Here is a 27897-nt window from a genome sequence, read left to right as displayed (position 1 = left end):
AAAATTATTAATAGGTTAAGGATAATTCTTTTTATTGTTAACGTTATTTAGACCATGCATTCCTATCACTGGACTTTTGTACTATTTCTAGGATTTTGCTATTATGGCTAACGATTGAGGGGGGAGCCACCTGGGTCCCTAAGAACAAGGACAACTCCCTAAGGATGGTTACAAGGCTGTGCGGGTCCCTGGTGACTTTGTGGAGCAGAGCCTGCTACACCAGTTCAGACTTTTACATGAGAGAGAAATACATTTCTATCTTTTTTAAACTTTGGTTAACTTTGGTAATTGCCACATGAAACCAAACCTATATCCTAACAAATACAGCCAGAAGGAGAACAAGTATCTCCTGCTAAGAGTCAATTTCCATGGTAGGATTCTGTTTTGAGGAATTTCAACTCTTAACAGACTCAAAAACCTACAGAAAATATTTAGCCTTGGTGCTGGGTAAGTACTGTGGATTCAAGCCACTTGACTGCTTAAAAATTTCTCAAAGACTAGCAGGATATGAAGTTACTGATCTCATGGGAGTCTTCAAGTCAAGGTTCTTCTCTTATGAATAAGGCTTTATCTGTTTCTGCCTGAAGTTCATTCTCAGAAGACTAAGACTCGGTAGAATAGTATTTCAGTAATACTTCAGTTTCTAACACAGATCCTACTTAGAGTTTTAACTAAGAAAATATTTCCAACAATCTCTTTTGGCAGAATCTTCATTCTGAGGTGGTTTCTTAAAATACTACTTCTTTTGAAAATCACTAATTCAAACATCCCACTCTCTGACCACAATTTCTCTTTCCATGTTTCACATCCATCTATTGCAGATAATTCTTCCATTTCACTGGGACCTCCAGTCCAAAGACCCCTCTGCTTTTCCATCAGTCAGTCCTCTCCCTTCTTCATTTCCTTTTCTAGACGCATCTTAATAAAACTCTTTCCAATACTCAGCAATCCCTTTCCCCTCTGTTTTCACTGCACCAACTTGACAAAACTCCAAATTCAGATGGACTCAGCTATCTGTTTTCTCCATGCTTATAGCTAAATAGTCCTGGATAAAGTAATACAACAGGGCAGGCTGACTCTACTTTAAGATTTATTCCTCAAACTCAAATGGGTTCCTAACACCGCTCAGCGATTCTACTGCATTTCTTTGCTCAATGCACTTTTCTACTCTCTGCAACAACTATTTCCTCAAAACTCCTATCATCTATGGGAGCCAGCCTCCTAGAGGGTTCCCTAGTATTCACACCCTTGTGTAGTCTCAGCTCACACTTTACCAGGGTTTATGTGTGATCAACAGAAAACAGCAGAAGGCAGATGGCACACTGTCTCCAAGACTAGGTCATAAAAGGCCCTTTGCACTCCATCTTGGTGCTCTCTCATCTCACTCTATTCCCCTGGGGAAGCTATGTTGTGAGTTGCCCCATGGAGAGGTCCATGTGGAGAAGAACTGAAGCCTCCAGCTAACAGCCATGTCAGTGAGCTTGGGGTGGCTCCTCCATCCCCAGTCAAGTCTTGAGAGAGTACAGTCCCAGCCCAGAGCATGATTATAACCTCATGAGGGATACTGGAGCCTGCCAACTTAACCTGCCAGTTAAGTTGCTTCTGGATTCCAGACTCTCAGAAACTGCAAAATAACATGTTTGTTGTTTTAAGCTGCTAAATTTTAGGGTAATTTGTTACATAATAGATAACTGATAGGCCACCTGCTCCTATCTCACTTTCAGCAGATGATCTCACCTCCTGCTTTTCAGATAAAAATAGAAGTAATCAGAGAAATGCCATCTTGGAAATGTACATACTTCATCTCTACATACTCTACCTTCTCCTGGAACAATGGCGGAACTGTGCTTCTTCCCTCTGGAGGCCCATCCCTCCCCATGTGCTTTGGACTCCATCTCTTCCTGCCTTCTTGTGAAGTTGGCACTATTGCTTGCTCTCTTTCATGTAATCAGTGTCTCCTTTTCAACTAGGTTTTAAAAACTCAATGAGAAAGAGAAAAAGAAGGGTGGTGGAGAGGGAAAGAGTGGGCAAGCCTCCTTCCATCTTTCATCATCTTTCAACTACTGCCCTGTGGCACAGACTGCAAACTGCTCTCCATCATCCAATCTCTCTTTCTTCCCTTCAGTAACAGAGGACAAACAGTTTTATCTTTTGGAGTTGGCAGAATGGTAAGAGACTTTTTCTTGTCATTTCAATCTGTCAGTATTATTTGTGCAATAAACAAAAACGTAAATAGCATAGACTAGATAAAAGAGTTGAAATCCTTATTTACTTCGCTCAGAGGAAAATATTATATATATTATTATACATATTATTTATATTAAAAATATATGTATCCTTATCAATTCTTATCAATCTTATCAATTCTTATCAATCATCCGACCCCCAAGAAAACACGTGCAAATCTCAATTTAAAAAGAAGTTTCCAAAACAGAATACATAATAAAGGATACAAATGCTCCTACTACAAATGTTGGGTTAAAGACATGGTTCTGGAAGGTGAACAGTGTCAGTCCCATGTAGGAGAAGATGAAATTCTCTGCCAAGAAATTGAGAAGCTCAAACAACTGAAACGAAATTTCAAAAGGTTAGTCCAGTAAAAATCTACATTAATTTGAAAACATGAGTATTACTAAGATATTGAAACAGATACTTCAAATATGTAATGTTCATGTATATCCTCCAAAACATGCAATTCAGAGGGAAGCAAATGTAGAGATGACATTTCTGGTCCCACAGAAAAAGCCATAAATGTTTCCCCTTCACTTGCCCAATCAACTTCCCTTCTTCAATTCCCATATTCAGTCATTCTCACCCTCATCCTCCAAACCCTGCCAATTTTTTTTTTTGGAATGTTCTTGGTTGTCTCAGCCACTGCGTTAGTCTAACTTTCATCACTTCCCATCGATACTGCTGGGGATGGACCCTAAGTGGTATCCCTGCCACCCTCGACTTCTACACCCTGACTCAATTAATTCCTAAATATGGCAGGTCCCAGACACTTCCCTCTTTACAGGCTGTAAGACCCAGTTCAAATCATTTTATCCTGGTACAGAGTGCTTCATGACAACTCTCACACCAGCTTGCCATGTGATTTCACTTTTTACATGGGTCTCAGCCCTCACTAAGAGAGTGAGGGCTTGCACATTATAGTCCTGTGCTCTGTTCCCTGCCCTGCTACCTGCCCACCTCCACCTGTTTACATCACTGTGATGAAAAGGCCACAACTAGAAGCATGAAAATTATAAAAGGAAAAATCTCATTTATAAAGGCAAATAAACAGTAAAGGTAATAAATCAACCATATATAAAGCTAGTAGGAAGGTTAAAAGACAAAGGTAGTAAAATAATCTATATCTGCAATAAGAGATAAAACAAAATGATGTAAAATATGATATCAAAAACAGTAAACATGGCAAGGGGGGGAAATGCATTTGAACTTAAGAGATCAGCAAATATATGCACCCCAACGTTCACGGCAGCATTATTAACAACAGCCGAGATATAGAAGCAACCTGACTGCCTATTAATAAATGAATGGATAAGATGTGGTGTACACACACACACACACACACACAATGGAATATTACTCAACCGTGAAAAGGAATTAAAATTTGCCATTTGCAACAATACGGATGGACCTAGTGGGTACTATGCTAAATGAAATAAGTCAGAGAAAGACAAATACTATGTGACCTCACTTATATGTGAATTCTAAAAACAAAGAATAAAAAACAGAAACAGAGTTATAGATACAGAGAACAAACAGATGGTGGCCAGAGGGGATAGAGTTGGGGGAAGAAAAGAAATAGGTGATGGAGATTAAGAGGTACAAATTTTAAGTTGCCAAATAAATGAGTCATGGGATGAAAGGCACAGTTTGGGGAATATAGTCAATAATAAGGTATTATCTTTTATCATGGTGATTATTTTGAAATGTACATAAAAACCAAATTGCTATGCTGTATAAGAGGAACTAACATAGTGTTACAGGCCTCCCCAGTGGCTCAGCGGTAAAGGATCACCAGCAATGCAGGAGCCACAGGAGATGTGGGTTCAAGAAGATCCCCTAGAGGAGGGCATGGCAATACACTCCAGTATTCTTTCCTAGAGAATCCCATGGACAAAGGAGCCTGATGGGCTACAGTCTACAGGGTCACAAAGAGTCAGACATGATTGAAGTGACTGAGCATACACATACAACACAGTGTCATAGGTCAATTATACTTCAAAAATAAACTAACTCATAGAAAAAAGACATCAGATGTGTGGTTACCAAACGCAAGTTGTAGGGAGAGGGGAATTGGATAGAGGAAATAAAAAGGTACAAACTTTCAGTTATGAGATAAACAAGTACTAGGGATGTAATGCATAATATGATAAATATAATTAACACTGTGATATGTTATATATGAAAGTTGTTAAGAGTAAATCCTAAGAGTTCTCATCACAAGAAAAAACTTTTCCTATTTCTTTAATTTTGTATCTATACGACATGATGTGGTCACTATTTCATGAGGTATACAGATCAAACCATTACTCTGTACACTTTAAACTTAAGACAGTGCTGTATGCCAATTATAGCTCAATAAAACTAGAAGAAAAAAAGCTATTAGAGGAAAACAAGGAAAAGAAGCTAACTGACCATTGGAATCACAATAGTAACAGCCCCTGGCTACTTTGCTGATCTATCTCTACCCTAAAAGCTGTCACCCTTCAATCTGCCAGTCTCATCTATTTCTGGAGCCAACAGAAGAGGAACTGAAGTGAGCAGACATCACTTTGAACAGAACAAAGATTATTTTAAAGTAAAAAAAAAACTGTTTTGCTGCAAAAAAAGTTTATTGACAAACTATAGTTTCTCTTACCTGTTTAGTTCTATGCTGAGACTCTGTGGACAAGTTGTTGTACGTATAATGGGCCTGTGTGATGCCACAAAACAACACTGCAACCACACCTATAAAGACAATGAGTTCCGAGTTCACATCAAAGGCGTGTTCCCAACTTTTATACTAAGGATCTTATTCATAGAAGTAAATTAGATGTTTAGTGTTAAATTTTTCAGTTGTGACTTACTTTGTCGAGAGGAACCGCTTCCACTGAAAATCTTTTACATTCTAAAATGATAGCATAAATGCCAACCCTAACAAGAGTGCTCAAACACTAGAGGAGTTGGTCCACACATAGAAAAAACATCACTGGCTAAGTCACTCCCTATAAGGGTTTACAATTAAAAGGAGAAAGTAACCTACCTGTGAAACCCCATGCTTCAGCTAAGAGGAAGGTACTCCAGGACATCAAGAAGAACAGGCCCGTCTCCAACAGCTGGAACTCTCGTAATTTGGTGAACTTTGTCACGTAAGACTGTCAAGGTTGATAACAAGATCTCATAATACAGAAGTGTTACTAGAAAAAATAATAGTTGAAGCAAGGCAAGCCTGAAAGCAGAAGGATTCTCTAGTCTCTAACACAAAAGTCACAGAATAAGGAGGCACCAAAGTGAAGAAATTCTGAACACAAGCATTGTACTAAGGAGTCAGCAGTCCTCCCTTCCATGAGGAAGCTCTACAGCTTAGTCCATCCAATTGTTTTATGGGTATCACATGCTTTGTTAGAAACCATGCAGTAAGGAACAGTGTGTGTGCGTGCTCAGTAACTCAGTTGTGTCTGACTCTTCTGAGACCCATGGACTATAGTCCACCAGGCTCCCCTGTCAATGGAATTTTCCAGGCAAGAATACTGGAGTGGGTTGCCTTCCTAATCCAAGTAAAGAACAAACATGACAGTAAAGGACAGGAGTGACAGATCAGATACACAATATGCCAACTCTATTAATTTGAGACCCAAAGCAAGACAGCTTCCATAATAATAGCAATTTATACCTAGTAAAAATGTCATTTTCATGAGATTTGATGTTTAATCCTCTCTGTGATGTAGAGTATCCCATGAGGAAACTGAGGCATGTCACTCACTCATACTAGTATAACAAGTATTTGATAGTTGCCAGTGGAAGGGCCTGTATCAAGCTGTGGCAAATCTCAGCCTGGAGTCTACATTCCCTTCAACAAATGTGTACTACAACACAATGATAAAGTTCCTCAAGGAACTTAGGCTAGGAAAGAGATACTAGCTGGCCTGGTCCTTCTTCAGAACTGTTTTCACTGTCCCTTTAAGGCTCAGTGTGCCTGAAAAAAAGCCCTAAGACAAGCTTCTTCCAGAACAAAACTAAGTACAGAAAATGAATATATTCTTGGAAAAGTATTTGTTTTCTATGAAAGTATCTTGAAAGTTCTGGAGCTGGAAGCTCTTTAGAGATCAAATCCTACTCATCTTCCACGCTCTCCTCACCCTCCACCTTCCTACACTGAGGTCCCATGGAGTGCAGTGCCAGCAATTCTTCTATATTAGGAGTTCCAAAAGGCAGACACCACAAGAGGCCTTGTTTATCTGTGATACACAGGGCATAGCATGTGGTATATAACAGATAATCAAGAAATTTTTTTGAAGAATTAAAAGCTTGATATAAAACAGAAAATTGAAGTTCCAGAAGTTTAGGTATACTTGCACTTAAAGAATCCAATAACAGAAGATTTAGATTCATTTATTAAACTGTCATTTTCTATTATATTTTAACTTATGAACGTGAAACTGCAATGACTAAGAAAAAAAGAAAAATTTTTGAATGAATACAAGAATGACTGGCTCAATGTTTCTAAAAGCAAACTAGTGGTAATGTGTAGGACTTGAGAGCATAAGGTTAAAATCGGTGAGAGCTAAGATGAACTCCCATCTATCCTAAGCCGGGAACTTTATTTTATTCAATTGGTATCAAGATCATACATTCCTATTCGTCCTATTAAATGAAGAGCAAAAGGATGCCAGGCTGAACAGCCACATGGAACACCCAAGGGGCTCTTTGGAAAATATCTACCTTTATATCAATTCAATCTGCTGCTGCTGTTGCCGCTAAGTCACTTCAGTTGTGTCCGACTCTGTGCGACCCCATAGACAGCAGCCCACTAGGCTCCTCTGTCCCTGGGATTCTCCAGGCAAGAATACTAGAGTGGGTTGCCATTTCCTTCTCCAATGCGTGAAAGTGAAGTCGCTCAGTCGTGCCCGACTCTTAGCGACCTCATGGACTGGAGCCCACCAGGCTCCTCCATCCATGGGATTTTCCAGGCAAGAGTAACAGAGTGGGGTGCCATTGCCTTCTCCCTTAAAATTCACCCCCAAAAGGTCACTATGTCTAAATAGAATTCCATAGTGAGTGTTTAAGGGCATGAAGCCCTACACAAAGCAATGAAATTCTTTTATTTATTTACTGGTAAAGATGATTGCCTAATTCAAACCAAGCACTTGCTTATAAGGTTAATAATTATAACATGATGTCAATTGCAGAAGTAGGTGAGACCACGGAACACAGTATTACATTACTCTGTAAAGTTAACAAGAAAAGATAAGTATAATAAAAGGATATTAAAGCTGTCACCACTCCAGTAGCAGCACCCATCGCGAAAGAGCCACTGAAGATTCCAAGGAAAATCCCAATAGACTTGAACATGGCTGTGACATCAAAGGTGTGGCTGTTGTCTCCAGCTGGCTGGTATGCTACTATTGAGCTATGAAAGAGAAAGAAATGGCTCTTTCTTCGAGAAGCAACTTTTACTTTTAAAACATTATCTAAAAAATTTTAAAAATTACCTAGTGTCAAGCTTGATGATGAAATAAGAGGGGGTAAAACCCCAAAACTTTGGATTTGAATTGCCAAAATAAGGACCAAAGGTTACCAAAACATGCTGCAGTGGATCAGCTAACAAGAAAACTCAGCTTTTGTTAAGTGACAATTTCAGAAGGTAGAACATTTTATTCAGTAAGATCCTCTTTATGAAGGTCGAACCAAGCCTTTTCCTCCCGTCTCAAGATACCACGCAGCACTATTCTTTTGTGACTGTTTACTTACTGGTACTGAGTGCCTAAAAGCCCTAACGTACTAATAATATGAACAAACTCATGAAAAATTCCCCACGTTTCCAACACAGTATGCATAAAAATATAAAGAACACTGTTCAATACTCAATCCAGTCACATTTTGTTTTTCCTATGGGAAAAATAAAAAGGATGACTAAAGAACCCTTTCAACTTTTAGAATACTAGATGGCCCAGAACCTCCTATCTATTCACTCACTGAAATGGACTTTTATAGATAGAAGGGCTTGAAAGGCCTTCCAAGGAGTTAAGAGTCCACTCAACAGTACTTTTAGCATACCCAGCTGAATCCTTCACCTAAACTTCTGAAAGAAAGTCACTCTGTAAGAGGCCAAGACAGGTAATTAGAAGGGACACTCTCCATCTTGAACTCACAGTCTAAATCTGGTCTAAAAATACTTCTTTTGAAACAGTTGCCCCAGGAACTAAACACAGCTGAGAAAATCACTCTTGCTAGTGGGTCTCTGGCAAAAGCACCTACCATTACTAAGTCAGTTTTCATCACAGTTAATTGAGTACCAGTGTTTATATAATGAATCCAGACTCAAAGACATCACACAAGTCATGTCAAAGAAAAGAAGCAGAAGAAACACATTCCTAAGAATATAATGAATTCTCCCCGTGGTTATTGCTGATTTTTGTTTTTTCTGATTCGAGGCTAAAAAATGACATTGCTATACCACGTACATGAAGTTCTCTTCACACCTCCCTAGTTAAGTTAAAAAACAAAACAAAACCTAAGACCAAGCTAACATTTCCTAATTTTACCTATCTTATTGAAGTATAACTCCAATATGAATTTCTGGTAATGGAATATAGAAATTTCTGAGACTCAATCTGAATTGAAAACTTTAAAATCTGCATTTAGTCCAGGTTCGATGCACGATACTGGATGCTTGGGGCTGGTGCACTGGGTTGGACCCAGAGGGATGGTATGGGGAGGGAGGAGGGTTCAGGATGGAGAACGCATGTATACCCGTGGCAGATTCATTTTGATATATGGCAAAACCAATCCTGTAAAGTTAAAAAATAAAATTAAATTTAAAAAAATAATAAAATCTGCATTTAAATCTTCAAAGTGACCAGATCATTTTGTGATTGGTAGATCTGTTACTGTTTTAGTGAATATGAAATGGCTTTTCACGTCATACTATCTTACCTACACATAAAGGACCCTACCACTGTAAATTAGAGTTGACTATATTATAGCATGAAAATATAGCAGCTGGCTGGAGAAAGGAAATACGTTCTTTCTCTCTGGCCATAGTTTTCAAAATGCTGACAGGAACAAAGTATCAATGCAATGCCTTCTGAGATCACTTTCCCTGGAGTAGTTCATGGAAATTCAAGATTCACATTAATCATTATTTTATTCTTTAATCACTAAAATGTACAGGAAAAGCATGGTGGGCTGAGAACACATGACAGGTTTGTCTTCTTCCTTTTCAAATGCTGGCCTCTGGATTGAAATCTTAACTCATCTTTTCTACATCAGTCAACATTTTAACTTGAGGCAGCAGCATTTTTATGAATACTTAAAAAAAATCTTGAGAGTAATACAATGTACAATTTAGGGGGGAAAATCACCCCATCATTCCACTACCCTGACAGATCTCTTATTTTCCTTCTGTATTTCTTCCCCCTCTTTTTGTTTTTGTTCAGTCACTCAGTTGTGTCGAACTCTTTGTGACCCCATGGACTGTAGCACAACAGGCTTCCCTGTCCTTCACTATCTCCCAGAGTTTGCTCAAACTCGTGTCCATTGAGTCAATGATGCCATCCAACCATCTCATCCTCTGTCACCCCCTTCTCCTTATGTCCTCAATCTTTTTGTTACATGCATGCTAGTTCATGTTTAGTTGTAATCATAGTGAACATACAGTTCTGAATTCTGCTTCTTCAACTGACAATAAGAATGACTACAGTCTCTCTAGTCGTGGTTTTTTAAGACATCAAAATGGTCCAAATGGATATAACATGATTTATTTAACCATTTCCTCACTATTGGACATTTTAAAGTTGCTTCTAATATTTTTGCTACTATAAATAACAGTGTGAAAGAACATATTTGTGCTTTTTACAAATTTTGGACTGTTTTCCCATTCTACATTCTTAGAAACAAGGTATTAACTAAACCTATAGCTGCTTTTACATGTTGAGCAATAGCTTTCAACTAAATCTTTATTATATTTTAAGAGGGAAATATGACTATATCTCTCATTTTTTAGTAATGATATCCAATGGCCTAGAAATTCTACTTTCAAAAAATATCCTACAGAAATACTCTCAAGGATTCACAAAGATTTATATATAAATATATTCACTGCAGTGCTATTCACAATAATACGATATTAGAAAACACTAAATATTAATCAGCAAGGGAACTGCAGAGGTACATTGGTAGTGTATCCATACAATGGGATAAAGGAGGTATTAATGTAGTACAATGTCTAAGTGAAAGAAGAAAGTTACAGAAAAGTATGTACAGTGCTATGCCATTTTGTTTAAAAATTAATATTATTTATACATATGCTAATATCCTAATGGAAAAAATCTGGATGAAAACATTAATAAGTGGTTATTTCTGAGAGCTGAAATTTCAGGAATTTTCTACTAAGTCAGATACTTTAAATTTTTGTTAAAAACATGTATTAATTTATTATCATAAATGACAAAAGATAAAATACAAAAGAGCAGGTACTACCAATTTCAATGTCAACAACAATGTACAAGTGATGCAGTTTTAAAACGACATCAGGGTTTCTCAATCCCAGCATTACTAACATTCAGGGCCAGGTAATTATTTGTTGGGTAGTGGGTGCTGTCCTGTGTATTGAAGGATTATTTAACAGTACCCTTGGCTTCTACTCACTAGATGCCAACAGCAACATCCTCCTGTTCTTGATAACCAAAATGTCCCTAGACGTTGCCAAATATCCCCTGGTTGGGGGGTGGTAATGGTGCAAAACTGTCCCCAGTTAAGAATGACTATAGTAGACCATTACCAGCAGTAACTATTTTTCATTAACAATTTTGTTCTTGGTAACTGAATAGGTAAAAATGGCCACTAATTTCACATGTATATCTCTGGTGACTAGTAAAGCTAAACAGTTTCTGTCATGTTTGTCTACTCATACTTACATTTTATAAAATGTAAATGACCCTCAAAACATATTTTAAATTAGTATGAACTTAGGTCTCTAGGGTAATCATGGTATACCCGTTCAGAGGAATACTATTCAACGTAGACCATCTCTAGGTATACACAACCCTATCAGTACATAAGCTCTACCTCATACAGCAATGAGGGAATCAGTTTCACTCCACCTTCACCAGATTAAAGTATTGACATTAACAACAAAAAAAGTTACTGTCAATCTAACAGGTCAAAAAACAAATAAAAACAACTTCTAACATAAATTTCGAGAATGGATATCTTAACCTGTTAACTGCCTAAGAGAAGTCCTTCAGGAAGGGGTCCCCCTCTTTCCACAAGGCTGTTTCTACAGAATATACACGTTAGAAAATCACCAAACAGAAGTCAACACAAAGTAGACTATTCACATCTAGTGAAAGTTGCTCAGTCGTGTCCGACTCTTTGAGACCCCATGGACTATACAATCCATGAAATTCTCCAGGCCAGAACACTCGAGTGGGTAGCCATTCCCTTCTCTAGGGGATCTTCCCGACCCAGGAATCGAACCAGGGTCTCCTGCATTGCAGGCGGATTCTTTACCAGCTGAGCTATCTAATGTACTTTTAAAGGCAAACGAAAGATGATGAAAAACGTAATGCCAAGCACTTCAGTTAGGAACCTCCTACGAAAGTGAAAGTGTTAGTCGCTCACTTATGCTCGACTCTTTGAGACCCCATGGACTGCAGCCCACCAGGCTCCTCTGTCCATGGGATTTTCCAGGCAAGGATACTAGAGTGGTTTGCCATTTCCTTCTCCAGAGGATTTTCCCTACCCCGGGATCAAACCTCGGTCTCCTGCACTGCAGGCAGATGCTTTACCATCTGAGCCACCACAGTCGCAAAAAATTCTGGCAATAAATATGGTAGAGGGGGTAGAATTTATATGCACTACATTCACAAAAGAAGATCTGATCTTTCGCACATCTTCATGCACAACATTTAAGGAATTAGTGTTACATCTCAGAAAGGATAATTTTCCACTTTGCAGTTAGACAATGGGGTAAATCAAGTTGTGTAAACCAGAGTCAGTGACTGACTGCTCTTTTATGGTTAATGAAGTGGAAATTAAGGAGAGAAATAAAAGTAAGGAGGAAAGGTGAGAGAGTTTTACTTCTCTCTTGTAGAAAGTTCTGGTGTAGAGTAAAGGCAGTTGTCTATAGGGTTAGATATTTGCTTACTAGGAGTGAGTTGGCAGGCCACAGCTCCTCAGAGGTTCACATCCACTCTTTCACCTGCAAATATCTTCTAGTAGCATATATAGTGATTTCTATACTTAGATTAAAATACTGCTCATTTTCATTGTTTTCAAAAAGTGTCCAGCTCTTTGTGACCCCATGGAGTCCATGGGGATTCTCCAGGCCAAAATACTGGAGTGGGTAGCCATTCCCTTCTCCAGGGAATCTTCCCAACCCATGGATCGAACCCAGCTCTCCCACATTGCAGGCAGATTCTTTACCAAAATTCTGTAAAACAATTATCCTTCAATTAAAAAAATAAATTTAAAAAGTATACTACTTAGCACTTCTAAAAATTAAGTTTCTGAAATGATTATGTTAAATAAGAGAAATATGAATTAAAGTATGAAGTATTTCTTAATCATCAAATTGGCAAAAATAGCAAAGTCTGCCATGTTGGTGAAGTTGTGAGGAAACAGGCACTCTCATAATTTGGTGGCTAAAATGCAAAACAGCTAATTGACAGGCATTTTAGCAATTTAACAAAATTACAAATGTATTTACCCTTTAACCCACTAATCTCACTTCTGAGAATTTATCCTACCAATAATCAATATACTAATGTACATATAAAACAGGCAAGTTCAAAGTTAATCACAGCAACATTATTTGAGATAGCAAAGAATTGTAAACCCTTTATGTTTCCAGCAATAGAAGACTGATTAAGTAAACTACAGTACAGTTCATAGTATTGTACACAGAATACTATGTGCCTGTAAATGAAGAATGAGAAACTCCTGGCTTTGATACAGAAAGATCTCCAGAATGTAGTTACGTGAGAGGAAGTCAGGTATAGAACATATACAGCATGCTACTTTTAAAATATGAAATGAGGCAAATTAAGAATATTTATTCATATACATGCTTGCATTTGAAGAAACACTAGGATACACAAGAAACTAATAAAAATGGTTACCTAAAGGGACTGAGGGGATAGGTGGATGAGGACAGGAGTGAGAATGTGACTTTTCAATGTATACCTTTCTATATAGTTTTGATTTTTGAACCATGTGAATATATAGCTATGCCAAAAAATTCAATTTGAAGAAAAAATGTCCATGTTAAAACAGAATGCAAAATTACATATACACTACAATCACAACTATGTAAAAATATTATGTATAGAAGAAAAGAAATTTTTAAAATGTCCTAGAATGCTTACAGTAATTGTCTTTAGGTGTCAGGGATACATGTCGCTTTTTCTTCCTTTTCTTCTGTGCATTTTTTAAAAAAAATTATTCGAGTATAGCTGCTTCACAATGTTGTCTTATTTTCTGCTGCACAGCAAACTGCATCAGCCATGCATATACATATATTCCTTCCCCTCTTTTTTTGGTTTCTATGAATTTTCCATGTTATCTATAAGCATATATTTATTCACAGGGGAAAATGCTTCAGGTTTTCAAATGTTTCTATTCATAATCTACTCTACTCAATAAGTGACTTCTGGTTCTTAGAATCCTAATGTTCGACATAGAGAATAAAATAAGAAAAAAAAAACAACACACTTACGAAGAGAGCACTATGGCAACAGCATCATTGAGGACACTTTCACCAAAAAGAAGTGCATAGAGTTCAACATCAACTTGAAGCTCGTGGAATATGGCAAGAACAGTCACTAGCAAGTAGAAAGAGTCACAGGAATATTAAGACATTACAAATATAACATATTTCCCTCCACAGATGATCATACTAGTTATTTGGAAATTCCTTTCTTCATCTCAGAATTCAATCCTAACAAACATTCATACCATATTAAAGATTCAGTAATTTTATGTCAATATTTTTCTTTTCCCTAACTGTGTACCTGTAATATCTCCTTCCTTTTTCTAACAGTCAAAAATAACCTTGGAGGACTGAGTTGGCCTACATTCTTTATGCAAATGCTAATAATCTTGCCTTGTACATTTCTTTCCCATAAAAAATACATTCAGAATTTCTTACAGACCAGGTGATCATTAATCTTTGATAAAGAAGACTATTACAAAAAGCATTTCCTGCTGCAAACTTCATTTTTTCCTTGGAGCCTTATAACTCACTTCTATTTGACTTGTAAATTTCAAGCATACCAGCTTAGCAGAGACAGTGGGAAATGAAAACACGAGTTTGGTTTCCGGTTGGCATAAAATTTATGACCAGAATTACAGCTGCTATATTTAACTTAATAAGAGGACAACTATCAGGCTATTTCAGCTTGAGAGGGAAAAAAAAACAAAAACAAAAAAACCTTCTCTTAGAAAACCATTACATGAGAATTCTTAGAAAATCAGAGGAGACTGAAGTTGCATTGTAACTTTAATTGCTGAGTCACGTACAGCTCACTTGCTAGATAAACTCAAGCAAACATGAAAGATTATTACAACCAGAGTTGGGAGAACCTCTTCAAATGCCAACTAAAAAACAGGAAGCTTGTACTTTAAAAGATAAAGTGTCCACTGCAAAGCATTTCATCCAGAATATCCTGATATCAAAGCTAACCAAGAGAAGGCAAAAAGGAGGGCTGGAACAATGCTGTAAAATTTTAAAAAGAACCTATGGCTCCCCCTTCTATCAAGTGAACAACTGCAAAATAATAGAATTATTATAGGGGTAAATACCTATATAACTCAGAAGAAATATAACCATTCAGCTTTATATAAGCAAAACAGTTCTGCTTGAGCCATCCAGGCAATACTCCCACTAAAACAAAACCAGAAGTTTTAAGTAATGTAGGCCAGTCCAACTGACTGAGATTTCTCCTAGACTTTGAAAAGTTGAGGATTTTGCTTCCAGTAAGAGAATATGGAGAACAGAGACCACTAGCTTCCTGCAAAAACCATCCCATCTTCATACTGATAATGGGAATAGCTACAAACAACAAGGGGGCAGTCTCGACTGTCTTTAAGGAGGTGATTTGCTTTTCAGTTTTAAAAATGCCAGACTACAAAAATGCCTCTCTAAAATGTCCTCTGAGCTCTTAAAATCATTTCTTACAGAGTATAGAGCATATTTTCCCACATTCTATAATGCCCTGTGTTATCAGAGTTAACACAGGAATTCAGAGATAAACTTTGATTATGCTAGATGATAATTAAAGAAGATTATTAACTTACAAGGTCAAAGGGTAAAACGAAACAAACCTACCAAGAAAACAAAATCTAGTAAAAGAAAACTTGCGTCCTTAGTTCAAAAAATGCAATCTCTGCTCTTATCCCTACATCGTCAGCCTAAACATGCTCTAAATTCTTAATTTGAATGTAGCTGTGAAGATCACCAATATTATATCAGGAAAACTACAGTCTAACTCATCTAACTCAATACAACAAAATTCACTGTCACGTCACGATAATATCAAAACTACTCCATAATCAGAAAGCCAATTTTCTAAAAATAGCTCTTTAATATATATTACAACCCACCAATGGCCCCAAATCACACTTGTTTGTATAATGGCCTTCTAACAGTCATTTTAGAACAATTTTTCTTACTCTTAAATTCAGATTAGCTAAATGTCAACAGATTTTTAGGGATCTGTTTTCTAGAAGCTTGAAAGGAAATGTATCATCATTGCCCATTCTTAACTAATACAGTTTGTCTTCTATACCCTGTCACCTGGGATAGAGACCAACCTAAAATTCTTGAAGGAAATGCTTTACGGTCCTCATCTAAAAAGCATCAAATTGTGGACCAGTATTAGGACATATAATAAAGAGGAAAAAAATTGTGTGCTTAAGCCAAAAGGATCCATGAATTTTGTTTTTTCCTTCCACAACTGGAAAGTATAGCAAGATGGGGAATACCTAATACTGAATTCTACACCTCAAAGCAAGAAATACATGCATGTGTGTTGTTGGAAAAACACTGTACACCTTAAGTACTCAAGTTCCATATTCATGTAAAACATACCTGGATCAGTTGCTGATACGATGGCACCAAACAGCAGGCAATCTGTAAAGTAGAAATCTCCGGCAAGTTGTCCAGTTACTTTCATCAGTGTAACACAGCCATACATTATTGATCTGTTCAATAAACATATGTCTACTTTAGAAAAAACATCAACTGCGAAAGAAGTTAGAATACAATAAGAATAAGACGGGTCTACTATTAGTACTTTGTGACTAAACCCGCATTTACTGCATGTCATTTAAATATCGTAATGCCTTAGCCTTAAGGAAAATTCAAAGAACTTATTACCTATATGAATACATTTTACTACAAAAGTCCTTAGACACATTCAAGAATACAATATTGCAGAAGTCAAATATGCATTATTTTAAAATTATAATTTGAAGGCTAAAAGTGTTTTAAGCTTCAAATACTCACCCAATTACAAAACAAGAAATTGCAGTTCCAAGAAAAGCGTATGCTAGGATTGACCCAAGGTTTCGAAAGAAATGTCTCTGATAGGAAAAAAGTTTTACTGTGTTAGAATATTCACCAATTATTTTTAAAAGAAAAGGTTTCATATTCTAGTGTACTATGCTAATATTAAATGCATTATCCATTAAAAGAAATAACTAAGAGAGACTTCGTACAGGCATTAAATTCAGCATCTCAAAAGGATCAGGAGAGGGAGAAGCGAGGGGTGAGCTGGCCATTTCTGAGTGGCAGCGATAGTAAAGCCCGTGGAGTGTAAAGGTGTTCAAAGCATATGAAATACAAAAGCACTTACTCTTTTCAGGCTATATCCTGCATAAAATATGATAGGAGGAAGTAATATGTTGAAAAATACTTCTGGATCAAAAGTAACCTGTTAAAATAAAGAGTTCTTTTAGATGAATTCGCTCAGAAGATTTCTTATTACACTATGAAATGAGCAAAAAGAAAAAAAGATTAAATGTTAAACTGGTGAAAGCCAAGAACAGTACCATTGTGGTTACTGAAAAATATTTCATACAGGATAGCTGGTGTTCCACTTCTCAACCAAATGACAAGGAGATAGCATTGGAACAATCAGTTACATCCTATCTATGCAAAGTAGGTTAAAATGATAGTAACACTCTTCAAAATAAGAGAAAGTATGAACGTGTCTTTGCTTTAAATAAAAGAGGCCCCAAACTGGTAACATAAAATTTGGGAGTACAGAATTATTGTTGGCAAGAGGAAACAGAGTTCTTGCATAGGTAACATCTCTAAAGGTATATAGCATAATATAAAAAGTTTCTGTACAAATCAGATTTCTAGTCCTGACAGCCCATTTCTTTTACTATCTATTCCCTATAATAATATAGATGTCCCCTTCTGTTCATAAGGCTACAGTAGGATTTGACATGAACACAGAGCAGCTACACACATAGCCAAGCTAAAAGTTCATTTCCTAGAGCTTTTAAGGAACTAGAATTTTCCACAGGTAGAAAAAAGCTCTAGCTACAAAGTAAAATTTAAGTTTGTGTGTAATTTTGAAAAGCATTAAAGATGGTCAAAAACACAACCAAGTAGTTGTAAAAGCCAAGTCCTGTCAATGTAGAAAGCATATGTGGAGGCAAATGGTCAAGGGTGGATGAAAACAGAGATATGAGGCCCTGAGACACGTCAGGATGGGAACTATGAATGGGTCAGGAGAAAGCAGCTCCAGGAATGTCTGGGAGCCAGTAAGACTGAAACCAACCTACATCAAGTTTCATGCACACCATGGTACAGTACCTGATACTCAGGTTGAGGCCCTTATGAATCAAAGAAAGATTAAATTGTGCTCAGTATACAACACAAGGGCATCCCTCCTGGCTCAGTGGGTAAAGAATCCGCCTGCAACGCAGGAGACACAGGAGATGCCGGTTCAATCCCTGAGTTGGGAAGATCCCTGGAGGAGGAAATGGCAACCCACTCCAGTATTCTTGCCTGAAAAATCCCATGGACAGAGGAGCCTGGCAGGCTACAGTCCTACTGGTTGCAAAGAGTCAGATGGGACTGAGTGACTAAGCACTCTACAACACAATCAAGGCAAGAAAGAATTCAAAAAAATATTCATGGAATATTTTAGGTATTATCATATAAATGCTATGTGCTAAAGTACCATAAAACTCCAAGGGCCATAGGCAAATTGAAAGAAATATTTATAAATTCTGCTTAACTCAATACCGGTTACCATTTATTACAACTGTAAACATTACAGAGTGAAACAAAAACAATTACAGTACTTAGTTTCAATCAGAAAATCAAACTGTAGACATGACAATTTCCTTAGCACTGCATTACATTCATTCATTGAGGTTTTAATGCATTTGAAAATACTGATTATTCTAAATATCATTAAAAATTCATTATTTTTCTCCTGAATCACTTTGCTGCTATTATATACTTTTTAAAAAATCCAAAGGTTCTCTTTAATGAAGAACTTACCTTTCTAAGCATTTCATTATCTTGAACATTATTGAGTTCATGTGAACTAATCTCTCCTTTCAGCGTATACTCATAAAATTTTCCACTAACATTTACCAATAAGGTAGTTGGGCTTGACTGCACTTCACAGCTCAGGGTCACGTTATTCACATCGCTTGGAACGTGAATGCCATATCGAAGCACAAGGCCCACCAAAAGACCTGGAAATAATAAAAGAATAATATAAGCTCTTCTTTCATACAGAAACTACTTCTTGTGTACCCCACACATACCTCTGGATTAATAACAGAAAATCTCTTATGATAGTTTCCTGTAGTTTAAAATACATTTTTATGCCAAATGCAGTTACATTTTAAAGTCCTACTAAATTCACAAATCTAAGTGCCCAATTTAACTCCAGTGACAGGAGGGGAAAATATCCCTGGGGGTAACAACGCATATTGTATTCCTAGATTAAGATATAAATAAGTGATTAGGAAAGTAACAAAATGAGGAAATACCTTCAGATCATCTGTACACAGTACATGCTCCAAGGTGTCCCAACCTGACAGTATAATTATGTTAGAAATGTGTTTACCATCTCCATCTATTAATACCAATTCACAAGTCCTAACTTCTTGCTATTTTCTTAAGTCATTCCTAAAGCACTGCTGCTGCTGCTGCTAAGTCACTTTAGTCATGTCCGACTCTGTGCGACCCCATAGACGGCAGCCCACCAGGCTTTCCGTCCCTGGGATTCTCCAGGAAAGAACAATGGAGTGGGTTGCCATTTCCTTCTCCAATGCATGAAAGTGAAAAGTGAAAGTGAAGTCGCTCAGTCGTGTCCGACTCTTAGGGACCCCATGGACTGTAGCCTACCAGGCTCCTCCATCCATGGGATTTTCCAGGCAAGAGTACTGGAGTGGGGGTGCCATTGCCTTCTCCTCCTAAAGCACACGGCTGGCCAAATACAACTTTTACAAACTGGAAAGTTAATGTTTGTAGATTGAGTTCTTCTAATACTAAAGGTTCAGATTTTAATTTTAAAATATGTTTCAAAATGAAAACATGGACAGAAGAACTGACTTTGACACTATATCAATGTATTATTAGAATTTTACCTGGATCATCATATTGATATTCAGTTATTCACAATGTTCTAAGTACTATAAACCTAGATTGATCAAAAATGTTTAAAAATGACTTTATTGTGATATAACTCAAGTACCACAAAGTTTATCCTTTTAAACTGTACAATTCAGTGGCTTCTAGTATATTCACAAAGTTGTATACTGATCACTACTTTCCAATTCCAAAACATTTTCATTGCTCCAAAAAGAAACCCTAGACCTATTAGCAGTCACTCTCCATTTCCCCCACCCCAACTGCCATCCCCTGACAGCCACTAATCTACTTTTTCTCTAGATAAATCTGCCTATTCCAGATATTTCATATAAATGGAATCCTACAATATGTGACCTTTCATGTCTGGCTTCTTTTCCTTAACATAATGTTTTCAGGGTTTATCCATGTTGTAGCATATATCAGTGCTTTATTTCTTTTTATGGTCAAATAATGCTTCAGTGTATAGATATACCTCAACTGCAAATTGAACTCAAACATCTGGAACTTTCCTTAACTCTGCTTTAATGGCATTTTACCTTCCTGTCTCCGTCCACTCTAACTGGTCAGTCTTTCTTTTAATATATGTGAATGGACTATTATGCTAAGTAGGCCCACAGGGTTCACAAATGAAAACAAGGTCCCTCCTTCAAGTAGCTCTCAGTCCACTTGGCAAAGGGAGTGGGACATTAGGAAAGTCTTTCCAGAGGTGTCATCTAAGCAAGTAACAAAGTCAGAGAAAATGGTTTCCCAGGTATGAGGACTAGCAGTACATATCCAGTCACGGAAGAGTGAGAAAACATAGCCCATTCAGGGAATCATAAATAGTTCAGGATGGCTGGGATATCAAGTGTCAAGAGTTGAGGTGTGAAAGACTGGCAGGAGCTGAATCACGAAAGACCTTGCATGTTGGGGAAGGGAGTTTAGACTTAATCCTGAAAGCAAATGAAGCCATAGAAAGCCTATAAGCAGGGGCTTGACATCAGATTTCTATTTTAGCATGACTGGTCTAGACTACAGAGGTTCGGGAAGGTCAGATAAGAAGGCCACTGAGGTTATTCAGGCACTAAGAATGCAGGGCCTAATCTAAGACAGCAGAGATAGGGAGAGAGGGAGATTTTTTAGAAAGTATTATCTTGTAAAAGAATTTGGTGACTGAGCAGACTGGGAGCAAGGGAGATGAAAAACTAAGAGGAACCTAAAGTGACTTGGCAACTAGGTGGATAAGCTGGGCCAGTGAGTGAGGCAGGGGACAGATTTCTAGGGGAAATGTGCAGCTTCATTTTGGACATGTTGAGTTTGATGTACCTGTGATACATGCACAGTTGAGTATGTGGGATCTGGACCTCAAGGAAGGGGGAGGGTCTGGACTGGCGATATACACTTGGCAGTCATAAGATGGTTGAAGTCAAGTGCAGAAGGGATTACCTAGGGAGCAAACAAAGTGAGAAGAGGACTATGGATATATGCCCAGAGTTTTATGCCAAAATTAAGGGGCTGGTAGAAGAGAAGAAGACGATGGAGTCTAAGAAAGAAAAGCCACAGGCATAGGAAGAACAGAGGAGGAAGTGATGAAAACTAGTAAATGCTGCAGCAAAGTCAAGGAAGACAAGCATTAAGAAGTGTCAATTGGGTTTGGCAACAAGGAGGTCACAGGTGACCTTGGTAAGAGCAATTTCAGTGAAGTAGTGGAGGCAGAAGCTAGGCCAGAGTGGGGAGTGATAAAGCAGAAATGGGGAGTGCCAGAGCAGTAGTTGGCCGGGAATGGAGGAGGAAGCAGCAGAGATGAAGGATCCTTCTCTTCAACTTATAGTCACATGTAATTTTCTTTTTTTAAATGAGCAACAATGAGAAACTGGTAACCAGTACAATGGCATCGACTCTAAAAAACATTTTAACAAAGATTCAGATATTTGAAACAACATGATGGACATTGAGGGCATTATGCTAAGTGAAATAAGTTGGACAGAGAAAGACAAATACTGTATTCTCTTTTATGTGGAATCTTAAAAAGAATAAAACAAAAAACAAGCTCAATAGATACAAGCTCTGGTGGTTGCCAGAGGCAGGTGGAAAGGGATGGGAGAAATGGGTAAAGGGGTATAAATTTATTTAAAATTTAATAAATAATAATTGAAAGATTTGATCTTGCTGTTTAGTCACTAAGTCGTGTCCAATTGTTTTGTGATCCCATAGACTGTAGCCCACCAGGCTCCTCTGTCCATGGGATTTCCCAGGCAAGAATACTGGAGTGGGTTGCCATTTCCTTCTCCAGGGGATCTTCCAACCCAGGGATCAAACCCATGTCTCCTGCACTGGAAGGCAGATTCTTTACCACTAAGCTACCAGGAAAAGATACACTTTGAAAATATTTCACCTCCAAAAAACAAAATTAAAAAGTGATGGCTGGACACTGTGTTTGATAAACATAATCTGGGAGAGAAAAGGTTATCACTCCACAGTCATCCTGTCTATATGATATGGAAATATCTCTTTTTTCTACTATCCCATAAGACCTCCTAATTAAGAGGCTAAGTAGTACTAAGTTGTCCCCTTACATTGATGTACAAAAATCACAGTTAAGCTATTACAAGCAGCAATAATATCAGCATAAATTCTTTCCTTATCCCCAAGCCTAACTATATAAGGAAGAGTACCCACAGGTTCTACTGCACCCCAATCCAATGCTGAAATGTCACTGTGTGTCCTGAGGAGGGCTCAGCACTTGGACAAATCTTATACCCTGGCAGTTAAAACACCAGCAAGGAGAATAATTACTTAGGTTGCAAAAAAATCAGATCTTCTTATTACAGCATCAGACAGCTGAAAAATTAGAATTTCTGTGAATAAGGTTGACAGATCAAGTTAACTTGGGCTCTGTGAAAGGTCAAATCCTAATCATGGAGTTAAGGCAGTTCTCAGTAAAGAGAAAGTACACAAAAGGAGTGCTTTGTTAAGGGGATAAGGCAGAAAATTCTCGCTTCCTACACAGAGGCACAAAAAATATTGATATCATGACATTTAAAATTACCACTGTCAGGCAACAAAGTGTACAACCACAAAGAGATATCTTTCACAAGAGACAAGTCCCTCCCTTCCTACACATTCCTGACCCTCTTGTGCTGGAGATCCTCCCAAGGACTGAGGACTCAGGCCCTCTGGACCCAAGGCCCAACCACTGTATGAGTCCCATAGTGGAAACTGGTTTTTTAATGGATTTCAGCACATCCTTCCAGCTTATCATACTAGAAGCCTCTGATAGTCAAAAATATGGAAGAAACTTAAGTATGGCCAAAATTGATAAAGATTTCTACAGGTTAAAAATATATGCATATTTGTATATGTGTGTGTATACATATATAATATTTATCTGCTTCTTGAAGAATGCTGTTAGATTCTGTCTTAAAAGTTAATCCAACTATTACGAATCTGTCACTATTTTCTCATCTATAAAATGGGGATAAATGACTTTCTCAACATTATTTGGCATTGACAAAACCAGAATTAAAATCTGCATTTTCTATTTCCAAAGTCTTTATAATTTTCTTATCACTTCCTGGCTTTCATGTCACTAACTTGTTCTCTGGTGGTTATGTCTCCATTCTCTCACAGGTTTCCCTCACAACTCACTTTAAAACCCCTGTAACTTTAAGTATTAACTCCCTTCATATCTGATCTTATGAAATTTAATATAACATAGTGAAGGAGAAAAAGCACAAGTTTGGAGGGCAGATAGAAGTATCAATTCTGGCTCCATCAAGTTCTAGTCTGTGATTCTACCGTAGATAATCTCTCATTGAACCTCAGTTTCCTCATACGTAGTGATGATAATACTAACATAGTTCGTTTTCATAAATAAGCTTTATCTCTTCGACATGAGGTAATATGTTTTAAGAGGCTAAGAGAATGGGGCTCTGAGGCTGACTGATTGAACTTCATCCTTACAAGTTATGTGACTTCAGGCAGGTCACTGAACCTCCCTGTGCCCCAATTTCCTCATCTGTAAAATGGGAAAGATAATAGTACCCATCTTACAGGGTCATTATGAGGTTTAAATGAGATATCTGGAGACCATCTAGCAGTGTCTAACGTTATAATGCTCAGTAAACACTTCCTATTCAGTCACTAGATTGTAAGTGCTTTGTGGGCAGGGAGGATGACTCATCTGTATTTTCCCATTATGTCTCATACATCAAAGACAATAAATATTTATTGATGAATCACATTAGTTAAACTTGGGACTCTGGATGCTGTAGTTTCAGGCATAATAAGTACTGCTTCCTTGCTTTTTGCTTTTTATACCATCTAAAAGCACACTGCAGTTTTCAGACTTACTAACGGTAACTCACTTTGAAGCTTCTTAAGCAAACTAGCCCAGGGAACAGAACACTTGGGTGCTTCAGCATTGTGTTTGTAACTAGGCTATATTATAATCTAGAAAGTGACCACGTTGGCAATTTAATCTCATTTTCTTTTTTTACCCTTGCTTCTCAAAAAGATAAAGGAGAGGCTTATTTTAAGTAGCATTTTTCCAGGATTTAGGTAGCTAAATCATCAGTGGACTGAATCTTGGTGATCTGGACATTCCCAGAGTAAGAAGTCTTTTCATCTGGAAGTAAAGCTAAAAACTAAAGGTCTTAAAGTACTATATTAACATAATAGCTATAATGGTACAAGTTGTAAGAAAAGGTAAATGGCAGATGATAATTATGACTAGAAAATGTCCTAATTTTCATGGCACTGAAAGTACTTTGAGCCTCACCTATTCTCAAACTGGATTTGGGAGTTGGTCAGGAGCTGTTCATCCACAGCCCCCGATCACCCATACTGAGAAAATGGGACAGGCTAAAGAATGCCAAGTCATGGCAAATCAACCCGATTTGACACCCAGGTAAATCTCTTTTACTTTATATTCCACAAGAGACACCCTTGTTTTTTCTTCACACAACACCAACACTAAGGTACTCCATCACTTTTTATTAACTTAGAAACATCAGGGAAGGAAATCAGTAATCCCACTTTTCTCCTTTAGCCCAAGAATTAGAGGAGGTTAATGATATCAACTACCAAAGAACAAATGTTGTCAGGGCAATTCTAAGTCTCTATTTGACTTTTGTAAAAAATACTATGTCTGCCTCTTAACTTACAAGACTGAGTCAATTAAAAGAATCATTCTGAGCTTAACCTGAGAAAATGCAGTTATAACAGCAATAATAATGCAATTGAAACTCTCATTTAATGAGCATTTACTTAGGGGTCAGATACTGAGCTAAAAACATTTCTTCCTCACAATAATGCTACTATCATTGTTCCCAATTTATAGATGACAGTGTAAGAAGGTGAACTTGCCCAAGATCACAGAGCTATTGGCACAGCGAAATAGGAACCCAGGTCTGACTCTAAAACATGGGCTAGAAATCACGGTGGTGGTCTGTTTTTGTATGGTACAAGAGCTAAGAATGGCTTTTAAATTTTTAAAGGTTTACAAAAAGAAAAACAAAACAAAACAAACATTTTCACAACACAGAGATTGATGTGATCCACAAAGCTGACAATATTTACTCTGTGGCCCCTTTCAGAAACAATTTGCAGACCTGTGATCTAACCATCTTGAACCACTTTATCATACTCTATAGGAAAGAGGTTACAGTGATCGGTTCCTTATTTTAACACCATAATACTCATTTGGCATTTAATGGAATTTAAGATCCTTTATTTTCTTTATATGACTTGTCTACCCAAGAAAGATAAGTTCTTTTAAGGTAGGGATCATATATTTCTTTGTATTTTCTGTGCATAACATAGTAAGCTGAGTAGCAAATGTTTGTTGAGGATAGTAAATAAATCACACACTGTTATACAGAGAAATTAAACAGAGATATACAGTTTATCTGACTAACTCAGCTTAAGGAGTGCTGCAAATAGAATACAAAAACATGAAATATGAAAACCACCACCCAATATGTCTAAAATCTAAGAATCTCAGGAAGCAGAGATATTTTGCACACAGGCTTAGAATTTTATTACCTTACAAATGAAAAATAAGTCTGAGTTCCTGCATTTTCCTGATACACACAGCTACCTTTCCTTGCTATGCTACCCTTGAGCTGCACATTCCAGAAGTCTGTATTTACTGGAAAGGGATGGGGGTGGGGGGGTGCGTGGAGAAACGTCTTTTTATGCCAAGGCTTCTCCCACCTATCTGCAAGTCTGAGACACAAAGCTCAACAAGCTCATCAGTTTAAGCCTGTTTCAAATGCAGATAATCTTCACTCATGAACTGCACAGAAAGGACTGTTTATCTGCCCTCTTCTCTTCAGCCATATATCCCCTCCTGGTCATCCTAGATTAAGACAGCAATATGCATCTTTTCCTCTCATGAGTCCCCAGCAGAGGCCAAAATGCCTCTGAGTCTGTGGTTTGATTTGCCCTTCTCCCCTTATGATCAAAAAATAAAGATAAATAAGAAATCTCAAAAAGAAAGCACACTAAGACACAAGAACTGAAGCCATTTACTCAACAATCTGTCAACAACCTTATGCCATCAGCAAGTCACCCATCGCACTGCATATGCGTGGTGCTCCTAATTACTGTTTGGCGGAACTGTTCTGACCATCCTACAGTACAACACGCTGCCGGAAGATCTTTATCTCTTGTCCTTACCTCGGCACGGCCTGAATTAGAAGAGTCAACCATATGTATTCATATCAGATATCACAAGCCTAGTACAATACATCAAGATGTCATCAAAATTGCCCTAAGCCGCCTTCGGCTTCTTTCCCGTTCAGGTTTTTCTCAGCCTCCAAAAGACAGGGCATAGCAAGAGCTGGGTGATGGGGAAAGGTGGACTCTGGCTCCAAGGGAACGCCAGATGCTGAGCAGCAGAGATACTGCTGCAGCTTCAATGGACCTTAAACGAACTGACATCCCAGAGAAATGGATAGCTGGGCTGGCTTCCCCTCCCCCAGTCCTCAACCCAATCCGAGACACCGCACCCACTCCCTTTCCATCCTCAGTCCTGGGTCCCGAGCTCGGTAGGCAGAGGCGGAGAGGAGGGGTGCGGAAGAAAAGGGAGGTGGGGTCGGAGGGAAAATGGTGTGGACCGGCAGAGGAAAGGGGGGAGCGAGGCCGAGAAAACGGGGGACGAAGCTTAGGAGAAAATGGGGTGAGGCAGAGAAACGAGGAGTGAAGCAGGAAAAAAAAGGGGGCGACGGAGAGAAACGGAGATCCGGGAGAAAGGCGAGGCGGAAAATGGAAGCAATGGGAAGGGGAGCGGTACGTAGGCCGAGCAGAGCCAAGAGAGGAGGTGAGGCAGCCGGCGGACAGAGAAAGGGGGAGCGCCCGGGGCAGACACGGGGTTGAGACACTTGCCATAAATCATAGCCAGGCCGGTTTCGTGCAGGAAGCGGGCCCGGCGGTGCTTGAAGAGCCAGATCGTGAGAATGGTAAGCGTGAGCAGCAGGATGAAGATGAGCAGGTTGGCGCTGTCCTGCCGGTGGCTCTCCTCAGCTTGCTTCTCTGACACGATTTCCTCGTCCATGGCTCTCGCTTCTCCGCCAGCGCCGTCCGAAGCCCTGGCCCAGCCAAAGACGCCCACTGCGAGAAGTAACCAGAGCGGCCGCGTAAGCCGGCGGGCCCGGGGGCCGCCGCCGTCGACGCCACGGCGGAGGGGCGCCCGCAGCCAGCCGCGTCGAGCCATGACTCCCCCCACCGCCCGCCCCGCTCCTCACCCGCAGCCGCCCGCGGTCGGACCACTCCCCGAGGGCTCACGGGAAAGGGGCGGGGCCCCAGGGAAGCCGTCGGAGCGCGCGCCGCCGCCGCCGCCGCCGCCGCCGCTCTTAAAGCGGACGCGCCACTCCCAGCTCGCTGGGCCCTATGACTTTGGCCTTCTGTCCCCCGCCACATCAGCTTCCCCCCAGGCTCCGCTGCCAGGGAATGAAAGGCCGTCGAATCTAGTCCACCGCCTTCTGGAAGAGAAACCTGGGTTCAGCGTAATCAAAGCAGTGGCAGATTGCGCTCAGTCTAGTTTGATCCTATTCTTAAAGGTCTCAGAGGAATGGATC

At 38.7% G+C, this 27897-nt stretch overlaps 1 protein-coding gene across 1 annotated transcript in view; it reads right to left on the bottom strand.

Annotated features, from left to right (window-relative positions):
- The window catches only part of SLC9A6 (solute carrier family 9 member A6), a 50785-nt gene extending 23228 nt beyond the window's left edge, over nt 1-27557 (bottom strand). The window contains 10 exon segments of the mRNA XM_070784604.1: nt 2454-2567; nt 4868-4956; nt 5252-5357; nt 7477-7618; nt 13928-14033; nt 16301-16413; nt 16718-16794; nt 17067-17144; nt 18734-18933; nt 27206-27557. Coding sequence (XP_070640705.1) covers nt 2454-2567; nt 4868-4956; nt 5252-5357; nt 7477-7618; nt 13928-14033; nt 16301-16413; nt 16718-16794; nt 17067-17144; nt 18734-18933; nt 27206-27533 — 1353 coding nt within the window. The 5' untranslated portion in view covers nt 27534-27557.
- Nucleotides 27558-27897: the final 340 nt, after the last annotated feature.

The sequence above is a fragment of the Bos indicus genome, chromosome X (genome assembly GCF_029378745.1).
Source record: "Bos indicus isolate NIAB-ARS_2022 breed Sahiwal x Tharparkar chromosome X, NIAB-ARS_B.indTharparkar_mat_pri_1.0, whole genome shotgun sequence".
NCBI classification, from domain to species: Eukaryota; Metazoa; Chordata; class Mammalia; order Artiodactyla; family Bovidae; genus Bos; species Bos indicus.
Note: the sequence above shows the minus strand (reverse complement) of the source record. Positions and strands in the feature narration are given on the sequence as shown.